The sequence below is a fragment of the Chanos chanos genome, chromosome 4, assembly GCF_902362185.1.
Source record: "Chanos chanos chromosome 4, fChaCha1.1, whole genome shotgun sequence".
Lineage (NCBI taxonomy): Eukaryota > Metazoa > Chordata > Actinopteri > Gonorynchiformes > Chanidae > Chanos > Chanos chanos.
The window spans coordinates 2,337,434-2,351,800 of record NC_044498.1 but is presented as its reverse complement, the minus strand read 5'-3'; the positions used below and the strand labels follow the sequence as shown (position 1 = coordinate 2,351,800).

At 40.2% G+C, this 14,367-nt stretch overlaps 1 protein-coding gene across 1 annotated transcript; it reads right to left on the bottom strand.

Annotated features, from left to right (window-relative positions):
- Positions 1-300: 300 nt before the first annotated feature.
- On the bottom strand, positions 301-13,898 carry tnfaip2a (tumor necrosis factor, alpha-induced protein 2a). The gene is made up of 13 exons (XM_030772472.1): positions 13,831-13,898; positions 13,269-13,322; positions 12,441-12,635; positions 11,719-12,343; positions 11,125-11,239; positions 10,619-10,741; positions 9,721-9,815; positions 8,884-8,976; positions 8,481-8,607; positions 7,966-8,091; positions 7,496-7,651; positions 6,910-7,031; positions 301-460 (listed from the first exon to the last, which is right to left on the bottom strand). Exons 1-13 carry the CDS (start codon positions 13,880-13,882, stop codon positions 301-303), a joined length of 2,043 nt encoding a protein of 680 aa, XP_030628332.1. The 5' UTR covers positions 13,883-13,898.
- Positions 13,899-14,367: the final 469 nt, after the last annotated feature.

Below are 14,367 nucleotides of genomic sequence, written 5' to 3'. Positions count from 1 at the left end.
AGCCACCATTCACAGTCTCTCAGGACTGTGATCTGCATTGCGTTGCCTTAACCAGGCTGTACCGCAGGCTCAATACTATATGGTAAGCAAAGCATGTACCTAAATGCAGTTCCACAATTTACAACAGCATCTAATGTTGTATTTTACATAGATTAGCCTCATAATATTTAAAATATTAAAATACGAATCAAGGTAAACGTTTCTGTAATTGGCAGCTGAGCTCCAGAAAAACACAAGAACATGACCACATCACCACTGCTAGGACGGGAGGTGATATTGAAGAACCACAGGACTTTTGACTCATAGAATATTCCGTTTGACAGGTACTTTGGAGAAAAAGGGCGGGGCAGGCTCAGCATTCACTGAGCCCCTGTTCTCCACCAGACTCTCCTTGATCCTGCGGATTTTGCTGCTGGAGAGGTTGGCCTTGAGCTGCAGCAGGGCATCGATGTGTTTCTCACTGTGGGAGAGAAGACAAAAATCTATGACACTGTCGGCACCTTTGTAACAGTGTTGAAGCTACTTTGAGCTCTCCACAGCATAGGGCGCTCTCTTAGTAATATTTGCAATAAAAAGGGCAGTTCCACCACCCTTTGTTCTTTCTTACTTATTTCTCTCTCTCTCTCTCTCTCTCTCGCTCTCGCTCTATATATATATGTAGATACTGTACATATATGTATATGTACAGGAAACATATAAATGTAACTCTGAATATATAAATGTAACTCTGAATATATAAATATAAACCTGAATATATAAATATCACTCTGAATGTACCTCTGAATATATAAATATAATTCTGAATATATAAACACAATTCCTGAATATATAAATATAATTCCTGAACAAATAAATATAAACCTGAATATATAAATGTAACTCTGAATATGTAAATATAAACCTGAATATATAAATGTAACTCTTAAAATATAAATATCACTCTGAATATATAAATGTAACTCTTAATATATAAATATCACTCTGAATATATAAATATAAACCTGAATATTTTAATGTTACTCTTAATATGTAAATATAAGCCCGAATATGTAAATATAAACCTGAATATATAAATATAATTCCTGAATTTATAAATGTAACTCTGAATATATAAATATAAACCTGAATATATAAATGTAATTCTGAATATATAAATACAATTCCTGAATATATAAATATAACTCCTGAATATATAAAGGTAACTCTGAATATATAAAAGTAAATAAAAATATTGTACTCAGGCATATCACAAGACAGTTGTTTTTCTTTTTTGAATATTTTTTGTTGTTCATCTTAGGCTACGGAGTGAGTAAATCAAGTTTAACACTAGCATCAGTAAAAAGTTCACAGTACAATCAAAGATCATCAAACAAAATGTTAAATAATTTGAATTTGAATAAGGCAATAATTTGGACTTTAGTAAGAGGTCCTTATTTTCTTGGTATTAGGATGGCAGCGGTCGCCGCTATTAAAGGACACACTGATGTCCTTTACAGCTGAACGCTGTCTCTTTTTTCGGCTGTCGTCAGCCACAGCCACGCCTTACAGAACACAATAAACATCCTCGTAGGTCGCCTTTCCCCACTTAGTGCAGATACTCGAATAAATCACCCCACAGAAGGCCGGGCCTCTCCCAAAGCTCCCACAAACATCTGGCCCAGGCAACAGTGCAACACTCTACAAAATGGTACAACATCTCGTAATTAAACTGTGTACATTTGATAACTTTATACACCATGGTAAACCTGAACACGCTACCGGACCTTTCAAGTAGGGGAGCCAAATTCCAGAGGCAGTCAGGGAAGAGATGGCCCAAGCAGCTAGAGAAATGGTAAAATAATCTTTTAACCAGCTCTTAACTAATCCTGTTCTTATGGCTCAATGGCAAGTTCCAGCGCACGCCAAACTACGGGGGAAGAGGTCCGCACGCTATTTCGCCAAGGCTCTCAACCAAGCGAGCGTTTTCCTATTCCTGTTTCCAACCTGAGGTACTTCTCCAAACCAACTCCGACAACCGAAATTGCCTGCAGACCTTTTCTTCAGTAGCTTGGTGTGCACTGGAACTTTCCATAAGAACTTCTGTCGTTCCTGTCGCATGCTGCAGCAAGTGTTTCTGTGAACCCTACGCTGGTTCAGAGATTATTTACTATTTCTCTACCTCTTTGGGCCATCTCTCTGCCAATTCCCTGTCAGATTTGGCTCCCCTACTTGGAAGGTCCTAATACCAAGAAAATAGGGACTCCTTAATGTAGTCCAAATAATTGCCTCATTCAAATTTAAATTATTTAACATTTTTGCTTGATTATCTTTGATTTAAACTTGTTTTGCTCACTCAGTAGCCTATGAAGAAAAAAAAAAAAAAAGAAATTATTCAATAAAGAAAAAGACTGTCTTGTGATATGCCTGATTATAAACTAACTTTTATATATTCAGAGTTACCTTTATATATTCAAGAATTATATTATATATATGGGAATTGAATTTATATATTCTGAGTTATATTTATATATTCAAGAATTATATTTATATATATGCAGTTTCATATTTATATATATTTCCTGTTTGGCCCCTTCAGGTGTGTGTGTGTATATATATATGCACACACACATACACACAAACATATATACATATACATATAATCCACATGAATGCCATAATATTGTCACACCCTGTTCCCCGTTTCCATGTTCCTCTCGTTTTCCTCCCCCATTGGTCAGTTTCGAGTTCGGTTCTCTGTCACGCCCTGTTCCCCTCATTTCCCAGTTCGTTTTGTTTTCCTTCCTTATTGGTCAGTTTCGGGTTCAGTTCTCTGTAACACCCTGTTCCCCTCATTTCCCCATTCTTCTCGTTTTCCTCCCCCATTGGTCAGTTTCAGGTTTAGTTCTCTGTCACGCTCTGTTCCCCTCACTTCCTTGTTCCTCTTGTTTTCCTCCCTCATTGGTCAGTTTCGGTTAAGCCCTTTGTCACTTCCTGGTTTTTAAGTTCAACCCTGTCTAGATTTGTTGGTTTAATCATCTGCTCCACCTGTTGTCAGCTTGTTATCTCGTGTATAAGTACTCCTTCTGTTTGCTTCCCTCTTAGTCTGGTATTGTTTGGCGTTTACTCCACATCACACTGGTTTCTTTGCCTGACTGCAATCGCGTTTCGTAAGTCCTTGGAAGTCTTTCTGACATTTGAGGTAAATAAAGAGAACATCAATCTCATGGTAATGCACCGTCAAACAATCCTAAACACTCTAAATATGCCACTTAAATCTGGCATTGTACCCTCCTCTTTTAAAACAGCCGTGATCAGGCCTTTACTTAAAAAACCAAATCTTGACCCTGAAGCCTTAAATAATTATAGGCCGATCTCTAATCTCCCGTTTCTTTCTAAAATACTTGAAAAAATTGTAGCTGCTCAGCTGATAGCCCATATGTCCTCTAACAGTCTGTTTGAAATATTTCAATCAGGCTTCAGGTGTTTTCACTCTACTGAAACCACCCTTACTAGAGTAACTAATGATCTTTTATTAGCCATGGATGTTGGTGCTACCTCTGTTCTTATTCTGCTTGATCTGAGTGCAGCATTTGACACGGTCGATCACACTATATTGTTAAAGCACCTGGAAAACCAAATTGGCATTCGTGGCCTGGCTCTCTCTTGGTTTAAATCTTATCTCTCTGAGACAAAGCAGTGTGTCCAGTATAATAATGTGACCTCTGAATACCACAAGCTTAACTATGGTGTTCCTCAGGGATCAGTCCTTGGCCCTCTTCTATTCTCTATTTACATGCTCCCTTTGGGTGACATTATTCGTAGTTACAACATTAACTTCCATTGTTATGCTGACGATACTCAGATTTTCTTACCTATCCAGCATAATGACCGCTCTGAATTGGCTAACCTTGAGGCATGTCTTTGTGCTATTAAGGGTTGGATGTCTTCAAATTTCCTGATGCTTAACGCAGGCAAGGCTGAAATGCTGGTCATTGGTCCCCCTACGCATAAGCATCTTTTTAGTGATCTAACTCTAAATTTTGACAACTGCATCATCTCTAAAAACTCTTCAGCTAAGAACCTTGGTGCGATTTTTGACTCTAGTCTCTCGCTAGTCACTCATATCAAGAACACAACCAAAACTGCCTTTTATCACCTCCGTAACATTGCTAAAATTAGGCCCTTTCTAAGTATGGCTGATGCAGAAACCATTGTTCACGCATGCGTCACGTCTCGCCTCGATTACTGCAATGTTCTTTACTCTGGCCTGCCTGCCTCTAGTACCAATAGTCTTCAGCTGGTCCAGAATGCTGTTGCTAGAATTCTGGCCCGAACAAAGAAGTTTGATCACATTAGCCCTGTCCTGGCTTCCCTTCACTGGCTCCCAATTCATGCAAGGGCAGATTTTAAGGTCCTCTTATTAACATATAAAATTTTACATGGGCTTGCGCCCTCCTACCTGTCTGGCTTAATTACACCCTATAACGCACCTCGCACCCTGCGCTCTCAAGATTCTGGATTATTAGTCATTCCAAGAGTTAAAAAGAAGTCCGCTGGCAACCGAGCCTTTTCCTACCGCTCTCCCTTCCTTTGGAATGGTTTACCTAAAGAAGTTAGAGAGGCAAACTCTCTCACTTCCTTTAAAACAAAACTAAAGACCTATCTATTTTCTCGAACTTATGCATGATATAATTTTGATTTGACTTTGTTATAGACATGTAAAGCCCTTTGAGACTATAAATAGTGATATTGGGCTCTAAATAAATATTATTATTATTATTATTATTATTATTATTATTATTATTATTATTATTGACCTGCACATGCATCCAGCCTCCTTCGCACAATGTGACAAATATGAGCAAGTTGCAGAGACGTTAGAAAGGTACTAAGATTAATGCTCACACTATTATGTCAACGCGAGAGTCATAGGCAGTGCTAGGTCAACACTGGGGTTTCTAGGTCAAAGAGACCATTACAATTTACTCTGTAATCAAACGGACTAATGTGTGCTGTATTCTGTGGTTGCAGATGTCTTTTTAGGAAATTCAAACATTTTAAAAATGTATACATGCCCAGAGTCCACTTGTTTGTTTGGGTAACAACAGTGTTACTTGTTCTCAAGGTTAGAAATATTTTGGTGTGCAGCAAATAAGGTAATAATTAGCCAACACACATGGATGAAGGATGATTGTACACATGTACATGTGAGAATACACATCCTCTGGGATTTTGAGATTCTGCCTTTGGTCGTGAATAGGGTGTGATCTGCTGTTCACTTCGTCTGGAGATCTGAAAGAGCTCAGTTACTAGTCTAAACTGTTCCTGACGTAATAATCCATCTCAAGACACTTACAAACAATAGTGGCTAACAGTACATCTGTTGTTGTGTGCGCAATTACTACCAGTGTCATTCTGTTACCAGCTTTTAAATGATTTTTCCCCGCCAAAAAAAAACTTTGACAGAGGCAAAATAATGCTTCAATTTCCACACCACTCTCCCCTTTTCCTCTAAGCCCACTAAAAAGCCTGTCTGTTTTTCATCTAAGCTTGGCAGTGAATGGCTTGAAAAAAGCGCAGTGTTTTTCCACTGGCAGGGACCAGAGCAATAAGGCTTGACATGAGAGCTGTGTAATATCGTGTTACACCTGAACTGAACACAGGAGTCATCATATGCTTTGATGTCACAATGGTAACTGAGCAGGGCTTTTTCCATTATTTACACTGCAGTAAAACAAGCAGCAGTCACACCCTTTGGGAGTCAACTGAGCCCTCCATGTCGTTATGAAAGCACTTTTTGGACAGCTCACAGGTTTGCACAAGCTTTTTTGGCATCACCTTTTCTGATAGGAAGGGTGAGGTTTTCTCTGGATTCAGGTTGTTGAAAAAAAAAAAGGGGGGCATTCTGAGGAAACAGTGGTTGATGAATCATAATAAAATTTGAAACAAATAATATCATGGAAAATTTTTCCAAAAAACAATCGTGACTTTTTTTTCCTCCCAGAATTCAGTTTTTACAAGATGGGCCTCTCACGTCAGGTGTTTCTCACTCCTGCATGAGAAAGATTTTGAGAAAGATTTTCTCAAACACTCACTATGAGCTCCAACTGAGGCATGTCTCATTGTCCCTGCAGACTCATAACCACTGCGATGGACTTCTCTCTCTCTTCTTACACTCTGCAGAGGGCTGTCTGATGTTTCAGCAGGGACAAATAAGGCCTGTGTTTTGATTATATTCTTGATGTGGGACCGCAAACTCAAGGCCATATATGGAATGACAGCCATTCCTCTCCTCTTCCTGTTTACTGCTTACAGCCTGTACCGCTGACCTCTACTACTACTGCCATCATTACTAATACTGCCAAGACTACTGTTAAGATTATTACGACTAAAACCACAACCGTTAGTACTACTACCACCATTATTATCACTAACTATCATTACTGTTACTAAAACTACTGCCATTACCACTGATACTACCATTATTATTACTACATTATCACTACTATTAATACTAGCATTACTACCACTACTAGTGCTACTACTATTACCATTACTACTCATAATACTACTGTACTAACATGATGCCAGTATAAATACTAACATTACCACTAGTAATTATACTACCATTACTACCGTTACTACCACGTACAGTATGTACAGTACAGTATGTACAGTATCGACAACACAGTTTTTTTTAGTCTGTGTCTGATTCACAGAAACTATGCCAATGGAGTTAATGTCAGATCACTGGCAGACCATGCACAGATGCCTGATTAATGACCATAATACACAGCCAGTGAACATGAGCCACAAACTTAAATGTCAGCTGAACTGAAGTGACTGTCAAAATGTCATAATTAAATTCCAGTTTCATCATTTCGTGCGGTGTTGCACGGGGTGTGGCATTCCGGGGCTACGCAGCCTCACCTCAGGTCTGGGTAATCTCTCGCTATGGTAGCAATCTCCAGCTGAATAATCCCAGAGTCCTCCAGGCGCAGAACCTCAGCCAGCCTGGGGATTATTTTACTCTGCCAGCCCTCCTTTGACCCCTGTGGGAGTAATTTATGCATTTTACTAACCGCAGGCCGTGGCAAAATCAGAACATTATTTTAAATTCTTCTCTTCAGTTTTAAACATTTACAGCACACACACAGACATAAAACTCACTCCGACATATGTCTGCCAGAGAATGACCTCCCCTGTATGGTCATTTTATCCCAACGTGCTCTCATACTTATGTGAGAGAAGCACTGTACCCAGGTGAGATTGAGTTTTGCCTGCTTCCACATGGAGGAATGATTGAAGAATGTAGTTTGGGATTATTAATGTTTTCTACAGACTTGACTGTGTATGTGTGATCACACCCACATGGAGAAACAGTTTAGTCATGTGTTAAAACATAGGCCTACAGATTTTGTTTAGTGTTTTTGGATACAGGGGAATATAGTGTGTATTTCAAACTGTGTGTTTACATGTCTGTTTATGTGTGTGTGTGTGTGTGTGTGATACTTACCTCTTTGAGAAATAGTCTGTTTAGTCTAGTGTTGTCCTCACACATGTGTGTGGCTGCTGCTTCCTGCTGTACCTTGTCTCTCAGTTTCAGTTTCCTTTTAAGAAGCCTCCTAACATACTCCACCAAGACCTCCTCATGCAACCGTGACAAGAGCTCCTACACACACACACACAAACAGCAGAAATTTTTGAGGGTATTTCCACTTTACTGTAATTAAGAAATAACAGGATAATAACACCCCTAATCATAACCAGACAAAACATATTTTTGTCATTTCCTGTATTAACCATAACAGCAATACGTAACTGAAAAAAAAGGTTTTCCTCCACAAAAATCTAAACAACAGTCACACACACACACACACGCGCGCGCATGCGCGTACACAAACAAACAAACAAACAAACAAACACACATACACAGATTCTTTTCCATGGATAGGTTTTTTTGTATGAGTTTTGGGTGAACCTCACCTCATGGCAAGAGGGCTTCATGTCACGGAGACCGTGAATCTTCTCTTCAAGAATCCCAACTGTCTCTCCCATGACCTCCTGACCCCCTGAGAACCAGGCCTGGGTCCAGAGAACGCAGTACTTTGGCTGAGAGACCAGAGAAAGTAATGGAAACCGATTAGACTTCACACTGAAGAAAATGTAAATGTTGCAAGTTTAAAAACACAACTGCAAGTCAGACAGCGAATAAGATACAAAAAAGCGACAACGTAACATCAACATGAAATGTGGTTTAAAATGTCGGGAAAATACTCTTTCACAGTTCATTATCGTTTGCCTTCTTTTGTTATGTCTTCTTCTGAGTCCACAACAAAAAACACAAAAAATGCCAAAAGGCCTTGAGTGAGAAGCAACCACTCAAAAGTCCACATGATGAGTTTCTGTTTCCAGAAAGCCTTTCGTAACGGAGCTGACACTTTCTGTAAACAGCACACATTCGGTTCTACTCTACGGTTTCTCTGTTTCAGTGTCTGTACCTTGAGCTCTGCATGTATAGGAGCAGTGAGTGCAGTCTGAGCACAGTTTGTCAGTTCTGTGACTGTGGACAAACAGCTCACTTTTGTCCCCTCTGGAAGACCAGACTCTCTGCTGCCCAGATAGTCCCTGTGTACACAGAGGATACACACCAGCGCACATCATAATAACGCCTGGAACATCTTTCAGGGGAAACAAATCGTCTCCTATGAGCAACAGCATTGGATCCAAACGTAGCACCATGGCAATCAGAACAGAAATCTTAGTCTAAATCTTCCGTTCACTGTAGTAACTGGCGAATGACATATCTACTGAACGCTGAAAACATTGCATTCCAAATCACACAGCTGTCATTTCTGTCAGATAAAAACCATGCAGTAATGTAATGTGAGAAAGTGAGAATACCTTAATTGCTCAATGCTGACCAGATTGGCCTTGAGTATGGCTGGAGTTTTCTCAGACTTTCCCTTGATCAGTTCTTCCATTGATCCCTTATAGCTGTTACAAACCACATTCACACGCACAAACACATGATAAAACATGAAGTAAAAGTTATGTTTTTATTTTTGCTTTTGAAGAGGAAGTTCACGTTTGAAAGCGGACAGGGAAATTTCTCCATCGTCTCACGATTTTGTTATTTTGTTATTTCGACAGGTCGAAATTTTTTAATGTTGCAAAATCCAGTGAGAACAGGACCGCTTTTTGAGCTTCTCAGGACTGACTGGCCTACAATGGCCCTGTACTTGGGCTGGTGAGAAAAACCACTGCTTCATCCAATCAGCTGTAGGGATGAATATCATCAATGTCATTTATACCCCATATAGAAAACCCTGCACCGGCAAAGCTCGTTACATGTATTCAAAATCATCTAATCGGAAATTCACTATTAACTAAGCCACCACCACCGAGGGCAAGATGAATCATTATAGTGTTAAGTTTGTTTTATGTTACAGAAAAAAAAAGTAAAAATGTTTTTTGATAAAAATACAAAAATGTAACAATTTGACCATAAATCCATCTGACACAAAGACAAACACAGAGGAGAGTTAGAATGGTCCGGTTTGACCATAAAACCATCTGACACAAAGACAAACACAGAGGAGAGTTAGAATGGTCCGGTTTGACCATAAAACCATCTGACACAAAGACAAACACAGAGGAGAGTTAGAATGGTCCGGTTGTGTCAAAGCGAGCCTCCCCTTTAACAGTCAACACACAGGGTATAGAAATGCATTCCTCTACCTCTTTAGGAAGCCGTCCAGCTGAGTCCAGATCCACTGGGGTTTGCTCTCTTCGCCCAGAATAGCTCGGGTCTCTTTCAGAGCACTGTCAATGATCTGTAACATAAGAGGCTGTCAGTTCATCATGTTTGGAGCATGACCACAGACATCTCGCGTAAACCACTGCAGGAGCAGAGCCCGCCGATGTTTACGGCCAAGACATTTAACTTCAGCAACATCTTCAGAGACATGGTTTGTCCAACAGCTCAGCTGCCTGGCCTTTTTTAAGATATGAAATGTCTTTTAATATCACTGTTCATGTTCTGTACTCTGAGAACATCCTCCTTTACCCATTTATTCTTAATTTATTTACAAATGTGCGCAGAGTTTATCTCATGCAGACCTCGGCAGCCAGGCAGAGCAGACACACTGATTTAACTTAAGAGAGCCTGTGAAAACGGAACACGCTTTATTGTGCGTGCTGCTGGAGTGAATCTGGAGCATACAACATCCAAGCCATACAAAACATAAAAATCTCTCCAAACCACACACTCTGATTCTATCTCTTTTTTTCTCAAGCCTGGTATCCTGTAAAGTCACTTTGTGACAATGTGCATTGTAAAAGCACAGTAAAAACTGAACCGAACTTTAACTGATTTGAATTGAACAGAATGAGTGCATTTCCCATTCCTATGTATTGGATGTACCCTGTTCACGCACACATACTTCCTCAAATTCATTTCTTTTCTGTTATGTGCCTAAGGTCTAAAGATGGAAAGTACCAGCTACGCCTGGAACAACTCATTATTTTTCAGCTGCCGAACTCTATGTGTTTTTGTCATTTTGTTTTCCTATTGAAATGAACTACATGATATAAAAGATAAACCCCATGAAAACAATGAACGAGGGGGGATTCATACGTGTATAGCGTCCATAGCGAGCAAGCTGATGTAGTACTCATTGATGAGCTCTGGTTCCTCAGTGGCCTTCCAGCTTTCCTCCTCTTTCCTCAGCACGTTGGACAGCCACGTCTTCAGCCGACTCTGACACGAGTTTAAAGAAGAAAAGGGGTCACGTTTTTGGCAATGACTTCCTTCTTTCCCATGAACATGCACACATACATATATTACAATATACATTTCTTCTTGGTTATCTAAGGAGTACATCTTTCAAGGTGAATATAACTTATTTGCGTTCTTATAATAGTAGCTAAAAATATCCTGTTACCACGGCAAACGTCTTTAAAGTAGCATCATGTTTTAGTGACAGCAGAGCGGTGGAGCTGAGCAAGGCCCACATACTCTGTGTAAATCTGCAGCGCTACACAGTCTTTAACACTGATACTGTGTTTAATGATCATAAATGATCATACGCGCCTTCATAAGCGTCTGTACAGAGGGTTTAAGCAGTCACCAGTCAGTGTTACCTCTTTGTGTGAGACATACTGCTCTTCCAACACCTTCAAGTCCTCCTCACGCAGAAGTGGCCCCAGTGACAGACGGTCCATGTGAATCCCCAACTCCTTATGCTGTAACACATCCCTGACACATGGACAATAAAATTAGACAGAGATATGTTGCCATTAACCTAAAGCCTCCAAACCTCTGACTGACTGTCTGGGAGAAAGTGCAGAGCCACAGTGGAATGAGGTCAGGGGTGAGGTTCTCACGATATTGCAACATTGGCCAATAAGAGCATTATTTTCCAGTATTTGTGATTGTTTCCTCCATGGAACTCAAATGTCTTTGGAACAATTTATGTTTCCTGGAAGACCACTGATGGTTTAGCAACTTCAGAATGAATCTCAAGTTATTTAGGACAGTAGTTCTCAACTCCAAACCCTGGGGACTGAAACAGCAGCCCATTACTGACTCTATTCCAGCATTAACACACTTGGTTCTGCTCATCCAGTCATTAAAGAAACCTTTTTCAACTAGCCACGATAGGGTTGGGCTTTAATGGCAATATACTCTCTGGTGTCTGGAATTTAGAAACAATATTTTATGGTTATAGTACTTACTTTGGATAGTAATCATTGACCCAGCATAGTATGTAGACAGAGTCCTCAGTTTCAAGGCTGGAGCGAGCTAGGGTGGTTAGGTGCTGGGAGAAAGCCTGATGATACAGCTGAATGTACATGTCACAAATATCAGTTTCCTGTGGGTAACAGCTCTGTATGTCTCTGACCACTTTCAGCAGATCTCTCTGCACCCGTTTGCCCATCCGACACACCTCTCTCTTTATGGAGGTCGATAACTTGTCTGCTCCATTCTCTTCCTCTTCAGCATGCTTCATCCGTGCCTCAACCAGCTTCTGCACCAGGTTGTCATGGTTTTGACGGCAATGTTTCGGCCGCCACACTGGCCGTTCTATCTCCGCCCCCTCCCAATATTTGTCCCGCTCTTCTTCCTGGAGGATGACCCTCACAGCGCTCTTCAGAGTTTCGCGATTGTCTTCACTGAAGGCGGCATGGACTGCCATCCATACTTTTACTAACAGTGCCTCGTAATCCTTTTGCAATCTGTCTTCATCCTCTTCCGTGATCTCTCCCAATTTAAAGAGAGCCTCTTCTTGAGCTATCAGCTGTTGCCCTGCTTCTGCCAGACGATTACGTTCCAGGTTCTCCTTGAAGTCAAATACTTCTTCTGAAATAATAGCATGGATGTGTCACGGCATGATTCCAGATCATACTCGCTATTATGGTATTTTTTATTTCATTATCTTACACTCAGCGTACTGTACCTTTTAGAGGTGATTCGATGATGATAGCTTGAGCGTTGGATTTATGATTGGAGCTCTGTCCAAGCCTCAGGAACTGTCGGACTTTTATTTTATTCTTCTTCTTAGTCTTATCGGACTCTGTTCCCACATTCTGCGCAGTTTCAACCATCGTTCGAATACAGGTAGAGCAGCTTGCTCCGGGCGTCTCGGAGCCGTCTGGTTCACAAGACATTCGGTTATTAAGAAGAAAAACGTTTTCGACAGGTATATATACCCTAGCTCTTAGACTTCTGCAAAAATAGCGGGAGAGTAAGAGCAATAAACTCTAAACACTAATCGTTTTCAACTGAGGTGAAATCGTATTAAATTACCAATGTTTGGTTCCATTTAACAATAACGGAGGCTGAGCTATAATTCTGTCACTACGATAAAATAATAATAATAATAATAATAATAATAATAATAATAATAGGCGACTAAATTCTCTTTTCTTTGTTTAAAATGTGTTTCATGATGTTTTCCCCAGCAAAGTGAATTAATCACGGAGCGTAAATAAAAGCAGACATTAGGCGTGCGCTTTCATCACATATAGTCGTGGGGAAAACGAATGCAAATATTGAGTGGAATATTTTCATATTAAACTTTACCACCGTTAAAATCAGCGAACAGGTTTCTTCTTTTGACTAAACATAACTAAGAGAAAAACGAGTCGCTAGGCGAGCCTGTCGCAATTGAATAGACGACTGTGCAGTGTCTCAAAAAGCTCGTTTCGTTCACTATGTTAAATATATGTCCTTCGAACTAAACTACCTCGGTCGCAAACTACATGTGAATGAAGTTTTTACATACCTTTCATGGTCTCATGTTTACACAACGACTGATCGCTCAGCGGCGCCGGTTGCCCTGAAATATCGTGATGTCATAGTGAGGTGAGCTTTACCTTTCAAATCGGTAGGCAAATCAGGCAACCTTTGTGCCTTTGTGATAAACCATGATGACGCACTTCAGCGTTGATATTTAAATCTATAATGTGTTCCGTTTGACTGACTTCAATTCTAGCAATAGCTGAACATTTATGTCACTCTCAAGTAAATAACACGTTATTGCGAATTGACCGATGGGCAAACTCTGCGCTTCTTACTAAACATCACACTGCCCTGTGAAACTGTTCGTATGTTATTAACAAATCCCAGTCATCAAAACATCATCAAGTCCATGTTCGTTTATGTTATTCTGTTATCAGATACATTATTGCTGACGCATATATTTTTCAGAAAATAGAACAGTATTCATGTCTGCAGTGCATTTGGATAAAACTATTTTCCCATGAGATATGAGAGCAGAATAAAGACATATACCATCCAATGTAAATCTCAGTATTACTGATGAATAATGAGAAGATTCTCTTTACCTGTCGTCCTCTTGGTTGAGAATGGATTGGGGATGTAGTTATGAACCTTCATCTTGTCTGTAGGTGTGCGTCTGGATGCTGTCTCGGTCTGAAAAAGCCCCTCGCAGTGCTGCTTGCCCTTATTCACTCTCCCACCAGCTGTGACTTCATCTGACATCATTAGGATGCTGCAGAATGGAGCATCTGCAGGGGGAAATGCTTTCACTTTCTGTTCTGTAGGTCACTTCAATGACTGGCCAGCAGTTCCACCTGTCAGTAGTGTTCTGTGGTGCTGGGCACAGCTTCGTAGTACTGAGTCATTGAAAGTCCTGAGTTACCACATCTGTAGAGGTTAAGCGTGTTAAGAGGGTAGACACAGCTTAGACGTTTAAAAGACCGTTATGAAACGTTTTCTTGTTTCTTTTTCTTTAGCCATAAAAGCAACAGAAATATTAGAGTGTAGACCACGCTATAATAGTGATTGTTGGTGAAAGTAAACCATGTGTAGTTCAGGATATAACTTTTGTATGTCTGTGTTATAAGAGCAGCTTACATACA

What these genes read in the sequence shown, in the direction of transcription:
- tnfaip2a (XM_030772472.1), bottom strand. Translation starts at nt 13,882, where the DNA reads ATGAAGGTTCATAACTACATCCCCAATCCATTCTCAACCAAGAGGACG. An exon ending in CATCGAATCACCTCTAAAAG is followed by an intron (nt 12,344 to 12,440) that starts GTACAGTACGCT and finishes CTATTATTTCAG; the next exon opens with AAGAAGTATTTGACTTCAAG. An exon ending in TCGCTATGGACGCTATACAC is followed by an intron (nt 9,816 to 10,618) that starts GTATGAATCCCC and finishes CTTATGTTACAG; the next exon opens with ATCATTGACAGTGCTCTGAA.